The sequence below is a fragment of the Nerophis ophidion genome, linkage group LG26 (genome assembly GCF_033978795.1).
Source record: "Nerophis ophidion isolate RoL-2023_Sa linkage group LG26, RoL_Noph_v1.0, whole genome shotgun sequence".
Taxonomy (NCBI): Eukaryota; Metazoa; Chordata; class Actinopteri; order Syngnathiformes; family Syngnathidae; genus Nerophis; species Nerophis ophidion.
In genome coordinates, this window is record NC_084636.1 from 11,367,602 (window position 1) to 11,386,335 (window position 18,734).

Below are 18,734 nucleotides of genomic sequence, written 5' to 3' on the forward strand. Positions count from 1 at the left end.
CAACTTTATCAGTATTTATTGCCAACTTTCCCAACTTCTTTGTCTCGTGTTGCTTGCCTCAAATTCTAAAGTTAACGATTATTTGCAAAAAAAAAAAAAATTTTCAGTTTGAACATCAAATATGTAGTCTTTGTAGCACATTCAACTGAATATGGGTTGAAAAAGATTGACAAATTATTGTATTCCGTTTATATTTACATCTAACACAATTTCCCAACTCATATGGAAACGGGGTTTGTATATACAGTATATACACATACATATACACACACATATATACATACAAAGAAACACACACATACATACATACATATATATACAGTTGGGCAAAAAAGTATTTAGTCAGCCACTGATTGTGCAAGTTCTCCCACTTAAAATAATGACAGAGATCTGTAATTTTCATCATAGGTACAAATACGACAAGTTGAGTTTATACCAAAATGGATACATGGATGATACAGCAGAGGATTGGGAGAATGTCATGTGGTCAGATGAAACCAAAATATAACTTTTTGGTATGAACTCCACTCGTCGTGTTTGTAAGAAGAAGAATACTGAGTTGCATCCCAAGAGCACCATACCTACTGTGAAGCATGGGGGTGGAAACATCATGCTTTGGAGCTGTTTTTCTGCTAAGGGGACAGGACGATTGATCCGTGTTAAGGAAAGAATGAATGGGGCCATGTATCGCGAGATTTTGAGCCAAAACCTCCTTCCATCAGTGAGAGCTGTGAATGGTTGACCAAATATTTATTTTCCACCATAATTTACAAATAGATTCTTTAAAATTCCTACATTGTGAATTCCTGGATTTTTTTTTTCACATTCTGTCTCTCACAGTTGAAGTGTACCTATGATGAAAATTACAGACCTCTGTCATCATTTTAAGTGGGAGAACTTGCACAATCGGTGGCTGACTAAATACTTTATATATACACATATATACACATATATATATATATATGTGTGTATATATATATATATATATATATGTACATATATATATAATAAAAATATACATATACACACACTACACATACACACAGTATATAAATATATATACACACACACATATAAATATATATATGCAGACTTTTTGTCCAAATTTAGCATGGCAGTGAGAGTGGGTGGGAAAAAAACGATACGGTGCGTATTGCGTTGTGTTGGAGATTAAACAATTCAACTCAACACTTTAGGTAGGCTAAACTAGAGGTGCCCAACCATCACAATTATTTTATTGTAAAAATATTGTGGAAAATCCATCTTTATGTTGTTTTGTTCCATTAAGTTTAGTAGGGCATTAACTTTTCCACTTTATTCAGCAGTCTTTTAACGCACCATAGTTATGTACGATGAGACCAATTTAACCCAATATTGGTAAGTGGAGCAAATATAAGAAACAAAAAAGGCAGAAGATAGGCTAATTCAGAGTGCTAATATCAATGAGGATTAGTTACTTAAATGAGGCTAAAGGACATGGGACAACAGAATATGACCAATGAGATAAAAATAGTAGCCTACAGTATGTGTCACATATCAATATATTGTGTTAGTGGACCCTGCCCTATCCTTTTTGCTTAGCCGTTTGTCATAATTCAACACCCCTCTTAGTTGATGACATGCTCCTACTTGCTAAATACAGGCCAAAAGTCTGTATTTAAGACTCTGAAAAAGAAAAGATCTGAAACAGAAAAGAAAAATAACTACAAAAAAAACAAAACAGAAGCTCAAATATTTAAAAAAAATAAATAAAATACTGTAAATGAAAGTGAAAAAAAAATGTGTTTAAAATAAGTGAATCATACAGTTGTGATCAAAATTATTCAACCCCCACACAATTTTGGTGTTTTAGCAAGTTGGACATTTATTCCGTATTTTGTTTATAGTCATATCAAATAAAGAGGCATTAAATAGACAAATGCAGCTTGAATTACAACATTCTATTTTGTAACATACCAACTAGTGTCATTTCTAATAATATCTCATTGACAAAATTGTTCAACCCCTTGAGGATCATAACTCTTAACAACATAATTTGAATAAGGTCTTTTCAATCAGGTGTTGAAAACACCTGTAGATGTGATTAGAACCATAACGAGCAACAATTAAACTGATTGAAAAAGACTGACGCTCAGCTTCTTGTAGATGGTCAATGGTGTATTTGCAACATGGTGAAGTCCAGGGAGTGGTCAAAGAAGTCAAGAGGAGGTAATTTCTCTTCATAAGAAAGTATATGGATATAAGAAAATAGCAAAGACATTACACATTCCAAGAGACACAGTTGGGAGCATAATTCTCAAGTTTAAAGCTAAAGGCACAGTGGAAACACTACCTGGGCGTGGTAGAAAGGATGCTGTCCGGTATTTGAAGCGTACAGTGGTGAAAAACCCCCGGGTAACAGCTGAGGAACTACAACAGGACATTGCAGAGGGGGGAACGCAGGTTTCGTCCCAGACAATAAGGCGCGCACTACGAGATGAAGGCCTCCATGCCAGAACTCCCAGGCGCACCCCACTTCTGACTACCAGGCACAAGAAAATAGACTCCAGTATGCCAAAAATCATCTGGACAAACCCCAAAGGCTTTGGGAAACTGTTCTATGGAGTGACGAGACAAAACTGGAACTCTTTCGGCCTATGAATCAACGTTATGTCTTGAGGAGAAAAAATAAAGCTTACAAAGAGAAGAACACCTTGCCTACTGTTAAGCATGGTGGGGGGTCAATCATGCTCTGGGCTGTTTCTCTGCCTCAGGTACCGGGAATCTCCCGCGCGTTCAAGGCATTATGAATTCTATTTCCTAGCAGGATATATTAGCTGCAAATGTCATGAAGTCAGTGACGAAGCTGAGGCTTGGGAGACGTTGGACCTTCCAACAGGATAACGATCCCAAGCATACCTCCAAATCAACATCAGAGTGGTTGCAGAAGAAGGGCTGGAAGACTCTGGAGTGGCCTTCACAGTCGCCAGACCTAAATCCTATAGAAAACCTGTGGTGGGACTTGAAGAAGGCAGTTGCAGCACGCAAGCCCAAGAATATGAATGAACTGGAGGCCTTTGCCCAAGAGGAATGGGCTAAAATACCTGTAGATGGTTGCAAGAAGCTTGTGTCCGCTTATGTATCACCTTTGAAGGATGTCATTACTGCCAAAGGCTGTTCTACTAAGTACTAAAGATGCATGTAACGAGGGGGTTGAATCATTTTGTCAATGAGATATTAAGAAAAAATTTTTTTTGGGGTATTTTGTAAAATACAGTGTTACAATTTAATTTGCATTTGTCTATTTGACATGACTTTAAACAAAATACGGAATAAATGTCCAACTTGCTAAAACACCAAAATTGTGTGGGGGTTGAATAATTTTGATCACAAATGTAATTATACTCAATCTGACAAAAATGTGTGTATGTATTATGATTTTGAAAACACTGATATCTTTCAAAATTCAACATCAAAACGTGATTTTTATGTTTTAAAGTTATTTCAAGTAGACAACTTTTTACCTTAATTTAGCCCCGTAGCATAACACATGTATAAAGATGTATCGCAGGAGAGTACACGTTTTTGAATACAGTGGCATATGCAGTAATACAAGTATTACTTAAAACGGTTAAATTATTTGATCACATTAATCGCACTTACGCATTTTAATTTATTGCGATTAATCGACCGGCCTAATAAATGAAGGAGTAAATAAAGGAGTAAACTTGACATTGTCATTTTACGGTCAAAAGTATTTTCACCCTTCATGTTTACATTAATGGTATAATTGAACAATAGTATTGATAATACTTCTTATCGTCGTTGTTCTTGGGTTTGGGAGGAGGTGGGAGGCGTTTGGCAGGAGGTGGAAGGTCTTTCTTCATCAGATACTCCTGCAGATCCTCGACCCGCTCCAGATAGTCGTCACACTTTATGATTTGAAGGAAGTACCGTATCGCAGACTTATAAAAGCTGATTTCTTCTTGGTTTTTGGTCGGGTCCCCCTCCACAGCTCTTTCGGAGAGAATGATTGCTTTCTGAGAAAAAGACATGAAAAGATGAGAGTTCAGGGTACATACAGCAAGACGAGAACAGTCCCTGTGGTAACTTCCTATAGATCCTTAAGATGCTATGCTAAATATCACTCTTTTGAGCTGTAGTAGTAATGCAAACATGAAAAAGGACATCACAGTCCAGAAAAAGCAGTGCTCAAACACCTCCTGGCTATCACGGGGTCGTATGGGCCGTAGCGGAACTACTTTGTAATACGCTTGTCCACCACTTGAGACAGTATTGACAATATCAAACAAGCAGAAAAAGTCTGAAGCCAAAATCAGAGAAGTTTCTTCATCACACAAAATATGACTAAAGTGGCTAAGCTACATTTTCATTTACAGCTTAATTTTATTGACAGTTTGGTTACGAAACATATTCTTATTAATTTACTTGAGCACAATATAACTGTATGAACATTTACCATATTTCCTTGAATAGCCGCCGGGCATGAAATATGCGCCTGCCTTGAATTACTGCCAGGTCAAACACGCTCCCCAAATTAATAAGCGCATGCTTACTTTTACCGCCGGGTCAAATTCGTGACGCCACGAGTGACGCTTCCGCTGTCATCTTTTTCAAAATGGCGGCGGAGGTTTTTTTTTTTTTTTTTTGCTTTTACTGTGTGTAAACCAGGGGTCTTGTTCCACAGCCATACAGATCACACTAATGGTTGTAATATAAAACATCTTCAACACTCCTACCAATACGCGCCACACTCCGCAAACCCACATTAAGTGATGACAAACACACTTCTGGAGAACATCGGACCTGCAACACACCACAAACGCAACACAACATCTACCGAGAATGCAATGCATCCACGACTCCTGGCTACACCATACACTCGCTAGCACCAAACCCCGTCCCCCTCCACTCCACCCTCTCTGTGCGTTGGTTGAGGTGGGCGGGGTTGGGGGCACGTGTATAATATAGCCAAGAGTCACGGATGCACAGCATTATGGGTAATCCCTATGCTGCGTTTATAATGTGCCACAGAGCCAATGCTCTCCAGGAATGTGCTTGGTGTGGGTTCACGGAGTGTGGCGCACACCACCAAGAGTGTTAAAGCTGCCTACATCACAAACATCAGTGTAAAAGGTATGGCTGTTGAGCAAGTATGCATTGCAATTTCGTAAAAGAAGCAGCGAAATGCATACGTCCGGCCGGCACGCAGATAGCATGGTGTAAAAGTGGGCGCGATGACATGTTGTAGAGCAGTGGTCACCTACCACCGGGCTGCGGACAAAGAATAGCTCTTATTATCATTATATATATATTTTTAATCACACTCAATTTTTTACTGCATGCCATTGGTAAGCGCAGGGGTGAGAAGAGGTTTTAAAATGATTAGCGCCTGCTTACTTTTACCGCATGCTTTGAATAAGCGCAGGAGTGAGAAGAAGTTTTGAATTAATTAGCGCCCCGGCGGCTATTCAAGGAAATACGGTATTTGTCAGTTATTTATGACTCCCTTCTTTTGCAGTATATTTGGTTAGTACTCATTTCTCAAATTGTTCCAATTCGGTTCAAATCAAAACTGAAATGACTAATTCAATGCTAATATTTTGAGTGGGTCCCGGGCCCCTCTGTAGTGGAAAAGCTGGGCCCTGAGGTCTAAACGGCTAGAAAAACAAATCATACTTTTTCTAGACCACACTTGGTGGCATTTTCTGCTTCCTCTCTCAATAAAGCAACGCCATCCATCCATCCATCTTCTTCCGCTCATCCGAGGTCGGGTCGCGGGGGCAGCAGCCTAAGCAGGGAAGCCCAGACTTCCCTCTCCCCAGCCACTTCGTCTCGCTCTTCCCGGGGGATCCCGAGGCGTTCCCAGGCCAGCTGGGAGACATAGTCTTCCCAACGTGTCCTGGGTCTTCCCCATGGCCTCCTACCGGTTGGACGTGCCCTAAACACCTCCCTAGGGAGGCGTTCGGGTGGCATCCTGACCAGATGCCCGAACCACCTCATCTGGCTCCTCTCGATATGGAGGAGCAGCGGCTTTACTTTGAGTTCCTCCCAGATGGCAGAGTTTCTCACCCTATCTCTAAGGGAGAGCCCCGCCACACGGCGGAGGAAACTCATTTCGGCCGCTTGTACCCGTGATCTTATCCTTTCGGTCATGACCCAAAGCTCATGACCATAGGTGAGGATGGGAACGTAGATCGACCGGTAAATGGAGAACTTTGCCTTCCGGCTCAGCTCCTTCTTCACCACAACGGATCGGTACAACGTTCGCATTACTGAAGATGCCGCACCGATCCGCCTGTCGATCTCACGACAGGCGGATCGACAGGCAAAAAAGCAACGCAAAAAAGATAATCTTGTCTTTTAACATATAACTTGTTTTTTTGTTTATTTTTTTCCAGACTGCTGCATGTCTACTGACCCAAAAAATACTAACAAATCACTTGAGATTATGAGTGTCATAGTTAAACATAATACATTTAAGAATAAAACAGGGCAGAAGATAATTTATTATTGACTTTCCCTGTTGTTTTAAGTCATTATTGGAATCTGTTTTTACCAACCTGGAAACCCATCACGTACTATAAAATGTTCCCGTCTTGGAATTCCAATTCATTGTTTTAATCCCGGTCATGTCCCACATTAGTTGGTCTTAGTTTGGTTATTCAGTTCATGCCCAGCCCTTTCAGTTCCTAGTGTTCCATATTAATGATTGTCAAAGTGTTAGCCCCTTTACTTGCTCCTGATTGGCAATGAGGAAGCCTCATAAACAGGATTTTTTTTCCCATGGACAATCCTATGTCCCTGATTGGTAATCCGGACACACCCACTTCAGATTGGCAATCAGGGACATGTGAGGGAGCCAGCGTATAGAAGTAGTGGCTGAAGGGAAGCAAACAGGAAATGGAATAAAAATAAAAGCGCTGGACAGGAAATAAAAAAAAAATATAACAAACTAATAATTGTCATTGACAGATCATGAGGAATCTGTTCATAGAAATTTTCGACCATTCTTCAAAAGGCCATTGGTGAGGTCACACGCTGATGTTGGTCGAGAAGGCCCGGCTCTCAGTCTGTTCTAATTCATTCCAATTGTGCTCTATCGGGTTCAGGTCAGGACTCTGTGCAGGCCCGTCAAGTTCATCCACACTAGACTCTGTCATTCATATATTTATGGACTTTGCTTTGTGCACTGACGCAAAATCATGTTGAAAGAGGATGGGGCCCGCTCCAAACTGTTCCCACAAGGTTGGGAGCATGGAATTGTCCAATATGTTTTGGTATCCTGGAAAATTCAACCTTCCTTTCACTGGAACTAAGGGGCCTAGCCCAACTCCAGAAAAACAACCACACACCATAATTCCTCCTCCATCACATTTCACACTCGGCACAAGCAGTCCGAAATGTACCGTTTTCCTGGCAACCTCCAAACCCAGACTTGTCCATCAGATTGCCAGATGGAGAGGCGTGATTCATCACTCCAGAGAACTGGTCTCCATTGCTCTAGAGTCCAGTGGCGACATGCATCCGATGCTTTGCATTGGACTTGGTTATGTATGGTTCAAATGCAGCCGCCCGGCCATGGAAACACATTCCATGAAGCTCTCTGCCTACTGTACGTGGGTTAATTGGAAGGTCACATGAAGTGAAGTGAATTATATTTATATAGCGCTTTTGTCTAGTGACTCAAAGCGTTTTACATAGTTAAACCCAATATCCAAGTTACATTTAAACCAGTGTGGGTGGCACTGGGAGCAGGTGGGTAAAGTGTCTTGCCCAAGGACAAAACAGCATTGACTAGGATGGCGGAAGCGGAGATCGAATCTGGAACCCTTAAGTTGCTGGTACGGCCACTCTACCAACCAAGCAATACCACCCCATGCAGTGGCGCTCTGTAGCAACTGACTCTGCAGAAAGTCGGAGACCTCTTTCCACTATGTGTTTCAGCATCAGCTGACCCCTCTCTGTCAGTTTACGTGGCCTACCACTTGATGGCTGAGTTGCTGTTGTTCCCAAACTCTTTCATGTTCTTATAATAAAGCAGACAGTTGACTTTAGAATATTTAGGAGAGAGGAAATTTCACGACTTGATTTGTTGCACATATGGCATCCTATGACAGTTCCATGCTGGAAATCACTGAGATCTTGAGAGTGGCCCATTCTTGCACAAATGTTTGTAGAAACAGTCTCCATGCCTCAGTGCCAAATGATTAGAACACCTGATTCTGATCATTTGGATGGTTAGCCAAATACTTTTGGCAATATAGTGTACTTCTACTAGATACTTTCGACTAGAAAATCCTGGAGAAAATCCAAAAGGTTTTGCTCAATATCAACAAATCCTGGCTATTAACTTATCAGCCTCAATCTCTAGTGGGCAGTAACATCGATTTTGATCTCTTTTATCCCCGAACATAACCTTCTGCCCAGCAGATTAGCTTTAGCGCAAAGGTGACTTGTCGCAACGTAACTGAATCATTCGGGTAAACAGCAGCCTCACATTGACTCAAAGTTCTGCTATAAGCTGACGTGTCGCATTTAACAATATTCAAAAAGAAAATGTGCAGACTTTGTTGCCAATACAGTGAGGTTCTGCGCATGAAGCTGTAAGAACACAGACATTTCCATTTCCTTGCATTAGTTATCATGTCACGTCCAGAACATAGGAGGCTTCTGCCAGCTCCGATCAATGTGGTTTGCTATGTGCGTCATTTTTTTATGTGTGGAGGTTCATTTTTGGACTTATCGAAGAGCACAGATGTTAACGACGTAGTTCACATATGCCTGGGTCTGATTTCTATCGCTAAAATTTGTTCCATTTTGTCCACCAGAGATCGTTAATTACGCGTTTGTTACATCTCGTCTCGATTACTGTAACGTGTTATTTTCAGGCCTCCTTATGTCGAGTATTAAAAGATTACAGTTGGTACAAAATGCGCCTGCTAGACTTTTGACAAGAACAACGGCCATGGATGAAGTGCTTGCTGTCCGGAGTCGGGACCCAGGATGGACCGCTCGCTTGTGTATCGGTTTGGGACATCTCTGCGCTGGTGATCCGCCTGCGCTTGGGATGGTTTCCTGCTGGCTCCACTATGGACGGGACTCTCGTTACTATATTGGATCCACTCTGGACTGGACTCTCACCGTTATGTTAGATCCACTATGGATTGGACTTTCACAATATCATGTTAGACCCGCTCGACATCCATTGCTTTCGGTCCCCTAGGGGGGGTTGCCCACATATGCGGTCCTCTCCAAGGTTTCTCATCGTCCCACTGAGTGTGAGTTTTTCCTTGCCCTTATGTGGGCTCTATACCGAGGATGTCGTTGTGGTTTGTGCAGCCCTTTGAGACACTTGTGGTTTAGGGCTATATAAATAAACATTGATTGATTGATTGAATAAAGTTTGATCATGTTACGCCTATACTGTATATACATATATACATATATACAAACCTATACTGTCTCACCTGCACTGGCTTCCTGTGCACTTAAGATGCGACTTTACGGTTTTACTACTTACGTATAAAATACTAAAGGGTCTAGCTCCATTGTATTTTACCATATGTCCCGGCAAGAAATCTGCATTCAAAGAACTCCGGCTTATTAGTGATTCCCAAAGGCCAAAAACAGTTTGCGGGCCATAGAGCGTATTTTATTCGGGCTCCAGTACTCTGGAATGCCCTCCCGGTAACACTTAGAGATGCTACCTCAGTAGAAGCACTTAAGTCCCATCTTAAAACTCATTTGTATACTCTACCCTTGGTATCGGTTCTTTTCTTATCCAAGTATCGGGAGAAGCGGTTTTCGAACGTTATCCCTAGGAGTGAAACATGTTTAGCTATTCCTCGTCCTGCAGGGATGATACTTTTGAGAAACTTACTCTATTTGTCGCCATGGAGGCGAGGATGGTTGTGAAGAGGCGGAGCCGACGGTCCGACAGAGCACGCTGGAGTCCGGCCCAAGATGGCTGCAAGGAGGCGGAGAATTCGAGCGAGCGGCGAGGCGGGGCGTGCCGGGAGCGACGCCACAAGCGAGATCAGGTGCGTGGATCGCGCACTTGGGACACAATTGACGTATCTCCTCTCAATGTATAAAAGGGGAGGAGGATAGAACGGGTCGGAAGGAGTTGGATTTGAGACTAGAAAAGACAATTGCTTAAAAGCACACGAAAGACACTTCAATTTGTAAAAATAAAACAGTGTTGTAACCCTGAGCCCGATTTCTGTCCAAATGTTTGGTGGCCCGAGGAACCCTGAGGAGGGAAACCTCCACAATTTGGCACACAACCTGGCTGGACCACCGGAGGCGGGGGAGAACGATCCCCTGTGGGCTCTCGTTGGCGCGCTGGCCGGCCTCGCAGCAAGCAACCGACAGCAATGCCGGCTCCTGCAGGCAGTGGCGGACCAGACGGAGGGGGGGATGGCCCCCCGAAGGCGAGATGAGAAGACGAGAAGAAAAAGAAGAGCGGTAAAGACTAGCCAAAGAAAAGAGGAGACAGAAAGAAGAGAGAAGGATATGAAGAAAACTTGAGAAAGGAGGAAGAGGAGATACGTCAATTGTGTCCAGGTGCACGATCCACGCACCTGATCTTGCTTGTGGTGTCCAAGCCCCGCCTCGCCGCTCGCTCGAATTCTCCGCCTCCTCGCCGCCATCTTGGGTCGGGCTCCAGCGTGCCCTGCCGCTCTGTCGGACCGTCGGCTCCACAATGGTAAATGGGTTGTACTTTTTTTTAAAGGAACTCAAAGTGGTTTGACACTATTTCCACACACACACACAAACACACACAGACAGACAAACAGACACACACGATGGTGGCAGCTGCCATGCACATCGCTAAGCAAGATCCATCACGAGCAAGGGTGAAGTTTCTTTTTCAAGGACACAACGGACGTGACTAGGATGGTAAAAGGTGGGGATTGAACCAGTAACCCTCAGATTGCTGGCATGGCCACTCTCCCAACTTTGCCACGCCGTCCCCAGGATTAATGATTAGCAAGTAGCTAAAACACTGCCGAATGCGGCTGGACTTTAGCCGCTAGCTCGCTAGAAAGCCAAGTCTTAAAGCACCTCTTCCTGAGGGCGTTTCAGTGTTATAACTTCACCTTCATTGTTAGTTTTTAAGCCATAACGCGTCCGTTCTCCATTTTCTTTACGATCGGAATAAAACTGTACAACTCCTCTCTGGGGTGAGCGGGTGGTACTAGGATGACAGGTGATACAAAACTATAATAGTGCAATACTTTTTCACAACATGGTCACTACTGCCTAGGTTCTCTTGTTATAATATTATTTTACTGTTATATTTTTATTCTCATTGTTGCTTTTTATTTTTATTGTAATGTTTAGAAAAATTCTATGTAAATTATCAAAAAACTTTCTGCTCTCTTGAGTTTCCAGTGAACAGATGAGAGCTGTCTTTGTTGCACCAAGAACAGTCTTGGAAGATTCAACTGCGTATGTTGGAATAAGACGGGAGGGGTTATCTATTGTCCTCAAAGACCTGCCAAAACTGAATCCAGGACGAGCCCAAGGCCGAGGCATCTTCTTTTGTCTTCAATGTGACCGAAAACAATGACTGTTTACATACTACCCATTCCTGTTGTGACATGTGTTGTAGCGTAAACATTGAATATCTAAATAAAAGAGGAGACGTAAACCTTTTTCGTCAGAGCATGGTGCAGGATTGTACAGAGGCCATGTCTCTCCTCACATCTCAGTCTAAATTGAATTCTGTCTCTGTCTCTGTTTATTAGATGTCATCAGTGTTTGAACCTGACAGTAATATTTTTCTATTTTGTTTCCATTTACACCCACATTAATTACTTTTTAAATTTGATCTCAATTCTGTACACTGCTGCTGGATTTTTAATTTTCCTGAGGGAACTCTCCTAAAGGAATCAATAAAATACTATCTATCTTTTCTGTCTACACACATTCTCTGCTTGTAAGTACTCTGTGTGTGTGTGCACTGCCAAACATGCTCCCCTGCTCGTTAAACCAGCAATGTCTTGACGTGACGACAGCGGCATTGGGGCGGTCCCCAATGCCGCTGTCGTCACGTCAAGACATTCAGAGGCGATAGAGAACCCAAAATGATTCTTTAGTACTGCGGTACTATACTAACACCAGAATACCGTACAATGCTCTGAGATATTTTGCAGTAGAAATTTTTTGCCACGTACCTACAATGTGGTAGACACGCTAACGCAGTGGTTCTCAACCTTTTTTTAGTGATGTACCCCCTGTGAACATTTTTTTTTTTTTTATTCAAGTACCCCCTAATCAAAGCAAAGCATTTTTGGTTGAAAAAAAAGAGATATATAAGTAAAATTCAGCACTATGTCATCAGTTTCTGATTTATTAAATTGTATAACAGTGCAAAATATTGCTCATTGGTAGTGGTCTTTCTTGAACTATTTGGAAAAAAAGATAAAGATAACTAAAAACGTTTTGAAAAATAAACAAGTGATTCAATTAATAAAGATTTCTACACATAGAAGTAATCATCAACTTAAAGTGCCCTCTTTGGGGATTGTAATAGAGATCCATCTGGATTCAAGAACTTAATTCTAAACATTTCTTCACAAAAAAGAAAATCTTTAAAGGGCTACTGAAACCCACTACTACCGACCACGCAGTCTGATAGTTTATATATCAATTATGAAATCTTAACATTGCAACACATGCCAATATTCCGGTTTAGTTTACTAAATTGCAATTTAAAATTTCCCGCGGGGTATCCTGTTGAAAACGTCGCGGAATGATGATGCTTATGTTGACGCCTGTGTTAGGACTTCGCATGGCTGCAGTTGTGTGACCTCAAGTATGCAAGAATCCAGGAGAGCAGAAAGCAGGTAAGATGATTTTAATTTCATCAAAGTAAAAGATATAAACAGAAAGCAGTCTTGCATGGAGATGTTCCCAACATGGTTTTAACTTCGAGCACTGAGGAGTGCTCGAGTGAAACATAAATAGACCTATGTTGATTGACAGCAGCTGAGGACCGCTGCCAATCAACGGAGAGTGTGAGAAAAACAGTGCTCAGCGGAGTAAACAGGAAGTATAAAAAAATAAGAGCACTGAACAGGAAATAAAGTACAAAACACGAAAAACTATCAGAAATTAAGTGACAGATTCTCACAGGACCTCCCCCTCAAGGAACAGATACCAGATGTTCCCTGTGGAAAAAAGTCCACAAAGTAAGGGAGGGTGGAGGGAGGATTTGGTGGAGGGTCGCCAAACCTCGTGTCCCCGCAGCCAGCGAGGGAAAGTCAGGTGGCGACGGCGCGTAGAGCGCCGCTGGAACTGGCGAGGCGGGCGGCCAGGGAACTGGCCGAAAAAGATGAGAGTGCGTCCCGTGAGGAGAACGCCCAGGGCACGGCCACGTCCGCAGCCGTCGTAGAGGCGGGCGCGCTGAAGCAGGCCGGGAAGGAGCAGGCATCATCGGCGGCGTGAAAACCGCAGGCTTCATTGGCGGCGTGAAAGCGGCAGATGAAGACGCCGGGCGAGGAGAAGCAAATGCCGGCCGAGGAGCAGCATATGCCGGCGTTGGAGCAGGCGGCGACGATGACGACAATGATGATGGCGTGGATGACAGCGGCATGGAAGCAGCAGGTGTCATCGGCGGCGTGAAAGCGACAGATGAAGATGCCGGGCGAGGAGCAGCAGATGCCGGCCGAGGAGTAGCAGATGCCGGCGGCGACAAAGCTTGGCGTTGTGCTGCTACTGGCGGCGTTGGAGCCGTGCGTAATGCCAGCGTTGGAGCTCGGCGTGGAGCCGGCGTTGGAGCTCGGCGTGGAGCCGGCGTTGGAGCTGTGCGAAAGCCCGCCAGGGACGTAGATGTCTCCGTGGAAGGAGATGCTGGCGAGGATGACAACGGTGTGTGCCTTGCTGCACCGCTGTGTATAGTTAGCCCCCTTCCACTAGGCGGCTGCCAGACGCCGTCCACACTAGCGGGAAGACGTGCCTCATCGTCGGAGTCCCCTGGTGCGAAAACCAGGGACGGGCGGGAGGGGGCCAGGAGGAGGGACGAAGGCACATCCCGCGCCGAGTCCCAGCAGGAGGACAAAAGAGACCTCACAGTGGTCTCCACTGGAGCCCTCGGCGAACCAGAAAAGAGAGCGGGAGCCGGCCGGAAGAGTAGCCTGGGAGCAACCGCTGGAAGCTGCGTAGGACCAGGGAGAAGCAGCACAGTAGACGACGGGAAGGATGGCGGCGGCGGGCGTGCCGGTCGGAGAGCCGTAGTTGGCGACGGAGCCGCGGGAGCCGCGAGACGTGAAGGAGGAGGCGGGCGCGCCGGTCGGTGAGCCGTAGCCGGTAGCGTTGCCGCGGGAAGAGGGTCCGCGTCTGTTGGCTGGGACCGCACAAACCTGGCCTTCAAGTCCTCCAGGAATTGTGCGGTCCAGAACGTCGGCTGAGGATTGCCGACAGGGATACTCGCGAGGTCACAATTTTCTGGCTCGAAGTTACTGTTAGGACTTCGCATGGCTGCAGTTGTGTGACCTCAAGTATGCAAGAATCCAGGAGAGCAGAAAGCAGGTAAGACGATTTTAATTTCATCAAAATAAAAGATATAAACAGAAAGCAGTCTTGCATGGAGATGTTCCCAACATGGTTTTAACTTCGAGCACTGAGGAGTGCTCGAGTGAAACATAAATAGACCTATGTTGATTGACAGCAGCTGAGAACCGCTGCCAATCAACGGCGAGTGTGACAAAAACAGTGCTCAGCGGAGTAAACAGGAAGTATAACAAAATAAGAGCACTGAACAGGAAATAAAGTACAAAACACGAAAAACTATCAGAAATTAAGTGACAGATTGTCACAGCGTGCTTGTGATGTTATTGATTGGAGCGGACATTTCAGGCCAGCACCACACACGGCTAAAAGTCGTCTCTTTTCATCGCATAATTACACTGTTTTGGACATCTGTGTTGCTGAATCTTTTGCAATTTTTTCAATTAATAATGGAGACTATAAAGAACAATGCTGTTGGTGGAAAGCGGTGGATTGCAGCTGTCTTTAGCAACCAAAACACAGCTGGTCTGTTTGTTGTGAAGCTTTAACACAGAGCGGTCAATCGAACATGATTCTCTACCATGTCAATCAATTGTGATATTAAGTTGGCTCTTACCCGGAGACTTCAGCGGATTATGCATCCTCCTCCTGCAGCTGTCAAAAAGGCAGCTGTGATCTTGGCTCCTCCATTGGCTTCTTTCAGAGACACTGGCGTTTACCGTAGCCCTCCGACTTTCAGGTATGACTTTATAATCTCACTATAACACTATTAACACAATAAGAAGATAAGGGATTTTCCAGAATTATCCTAGTAAATGTGTCTAATAACATCTGAATCGCTCCCATTGCCGCCGCCTGGAGCCGTCACCTTTTCTTTCTTTTTTTTTAGTGTTTCACTCTAACTTTCCTCATCCACGAATCTTTCATCCTTGCTCAAATTAATGGGGAAATCGTCGCTTTCTCTTTCCGAATTGCTCTTACTGCTGGAGGCTATGATTATAAACAATGTTCAGATGTGAGGAGTTCTACAACCCGTGACGTCACACACACATCGTCTGCTACTTCCGGTACAGGCAAGGCTTTTTTATTAGCGACTAAAAGTTGCGAACTTTATCGTCGATGTCCTCTACTAAATCCTTTCAGCAAAAATATGGCAATATCGCGAAATGATCAAGTATGACACATAGAATGAACCTGCTATCCCCGTTTGAATAAGAAAATCTTATTTCAGTAGGCCTTTAACATCAATGTTAATGGAACATGTCCACAAAAAATGTAGCTGTCAACACTGAATATTGCATTGCTGCATTTCTTTTCACAGTTTATGAACTTACATTCATAATGTGTTTAAGTATTATTCAATAAATATATAAAGGATTTTTGAATTGTTGCTATTTTTAGAATATTTAAAAAAAAATCTCACGTACCCCCCCTTTGCCATACCTTCAAGTACCCCCATTTGAGAACCATTGCGCTAACGTATTGCAGCAATGAGGCGTCGACTTGTTTAACATCTACAATCAACTTACTCTTTTCTGGGCAGTCACTTGCGATGACTCCTCATTTGTCCTGATGATGCGCTGCACACGGCTTGTGGAAGCCACGATCCGCTCCTTATAGTCCTCCGATTTCTTAATCTCCTTCTCCAAATGTTCCAGTGGAGTTCGGACTTCAATTTCATGATTGAGCGCGACCAAGCTTTGGCCTTTGTCCAATAACTTCTCCAGCAAAGTTCTTAAGTGATCCACATCCGGTTTTGGTTGAGCTATTTCTGAATCGATAACACCGATCATTTCTTTGGTAGCTTTTCGGAGTATTTTCCGCTTAAGTTTAATACTTTTCACGTCCTCGGAAAGACACATCTTTGACGATATTGAGTTCTGCATCCTTCTGGGTTTTGGCACCGAAAGAAATGGAGTGATTCTCTACAGAAAAAAGAGAGGGTAAAGAGGAGGAGACAGGATGCTGGAGGTCACGTCCTTTGTTCTTTCTAGTTGAAAGGTGTCAGATTGGGACGTTGCATAAAGTGAACTGGTTTTTACTGTAGCAAAGGTACGAACTGAACAGCATCATAAAGCTTTGAATTTAGACTTCAAGCCTTTTTACAGTGAACTAATTCAAAGTCCCGTTCGTATTTTTTTCAAAGTTGTGTCTTTGTTTTCTCCACTCGTGTGAAATGTCTCTCTGCTGCCGCCTTCTTGGTTGGAAACCCAAAACGTGCTATAATAGCGACATATAGTGATCCGCCGATGAGGGTATGAGAATCCTGAACCGCGGCTCTCGAGCGGAATGCACTTTTTAGCGCCGCCCTAGTTGCTCTCTGGAGCATTTAGGAGCATGTTTAAAAAAGGATAGGATTTCAGCAGGATCTACCCCAGTCTGCTGACATGCCAGCAGAGTAATAGATTTAAAAAAAAAAAAAAAAAAAATAGCTTTTATAATTGTAAAGGACAATGTTTTATCAACTGATTGCAATAATGTACATTTGTTTTAACTATTAAACAAACCAAAAATATGACTTATTTTATCCTTGTGAAAACATTGGACACAGTGTGTTGTCAACCTTATGAGATGTGATGCAAGTGTAAGCCACTGTGACACTATTGTTCTTTTTTATTATTTTTATAAATGTCTAATTATAATGTCAGTGAGGGATTTTTAATCACTGCTATTCCGAAATTATAATTAATATTGATACTGTTGTTGATAATATTAATTTTTGTTTCATCACTTTTGGTTTGTTCTGTGTCGTGTTTGTGTCTCCTCTCAATTGCTCTGTTTATTGCAGTTCTGAGTGTTGCTGGGTCAGGTTCGGTTTTGGAATTGGATTGCATTGTTATGGTATGGCTGTGTAGTGGTTTGTTGGATGATTTAAAAAAAACAAAAAAAAAACGATTTTTTAAAAATGAGAATCTATTCTGAATCGCGCAACGTAAATGATTCGATTCGTATTCGGATCGATTTTTTCCCACACCCCTACAAACTTGTGTTCGAAACTTGGAACACTATCCCCGACTTTTATGTCAACATGAAGAAGTATGCACTTGGAGTCCTGTCGATCTTTGGATCCACATATATGAGCAGGTGTTCTCCAATATGAACTTTATTAAAAACAAACATCGCACACGCCTCACAGATAAGAGCTTAGAATCCTGTGTGAAGATAAAGGGGACGTTATACAGCCCCGATGTGGAGACACTGTGCGCTGCGGTTCAGGAGCAGAAATCACATTGACCAAGTATGATAAATATTTTAATTTCCTATAATTTTGCATGTATTCACATTTCTTAATTGTTCAGTGAAATAGACATTTTATCATTCAGGTTGGCAGCTGACTTCACGGCGCCAGTACAAGGATGACGACACAGAGGGAGAGGACGGCATTTTTGGTTCTCTGCCAGTGGATAATTTAAGTTCGGCATTTTGTTTTTTCATTATTACGAGGAAGACTTAAATAGACATTAAGTAGTTTACACAACGTTCAACCCGACGTCTTTTTCGGAGTTAAAAACGTTTTGTTGCATGCAGAAATGTTATTTAATTTTCTCTGCAGTCGTTCATTGATTTCATAATTGTAACCCATAATAGTTTGTTTATACATAGCACAAAGCAACAAAAAAATAACTTTGTACGCAGTGTTATTTCATTATAAATTTCAAAAAAGTTTTGTGGCTCCCATTGTTGTCTTTATACATCTCACTCAATCAATCAATCAATGTTTATTTATATAGCCCCAAATCACAAATGTCTCAAAGGACTGCACAAATCATTACGACTACAACATCCTCGGAAGAACCCACAAAAGGGCAAGGAAAACTCACACCCAGTGGGCAGGGAGAATTCACATCCAGTGGGATGCCAGTGACAATGCTGACTATGAGAAACCTTGGAGAGGACCTCAGATGTGGGCAACCCCCCCGCTCTAGGGGACCAAAAGCAATGGATGTCGAGCGGGTCTAACATGATGCTGCGAAAGTTCAATCCATAGTGGCTCCAACACAGCCGCGAGAGTTCAGTCCAAAGCGGATCCAAGACAGCAGCGAGAGTCCCGTCCAGAGGAGACCATCTCAAGCGGAGGCGGATCAGCAGTGTAGAGCTGTCCCCAATCGATACAGGCGAGCGGTCCATCTTGGGTCCCGACGAGCGGTCCATCCTGGGTCTCGACTCTGGACAGCCAGTACTTCATCCATGGTCATCGGACCGGACCCCCTCCA

General features: G+C 43.2%; 1 protein-coding gene across 1 annotated transcript in view; it reads right to left on the reverse strand.

The window, feature by feature from the left end:
- LOC133543635 (vacuolar protein sorting-associated protein 4B-like) overlaps positions 1-16,442 on the reverse strand; it is a 34,637-nt gene extending 18,195 nt beyond the window's left edge. The window contains exons 1-2 of the mRNA XM_061888319.1: positions 16,050-16,442; positions 3,793-4,019 (exon numbers count right to left, since the gene is read on the reverse strand). Coding sequence (XP_061744303.1) covers positions 3,793-4,019; positions 16,050-16,406 — 584 coding nt within the window. The 5' untranslated portion in view covers positions 16,407-16,442. The remainder of the gene's footprint in view (positions 1-3,792; positions 4,020-16,049) is intronic.
- Between the last annotated feature and the right edge of the window lie 2,292 nt (positions 16,443-18,734).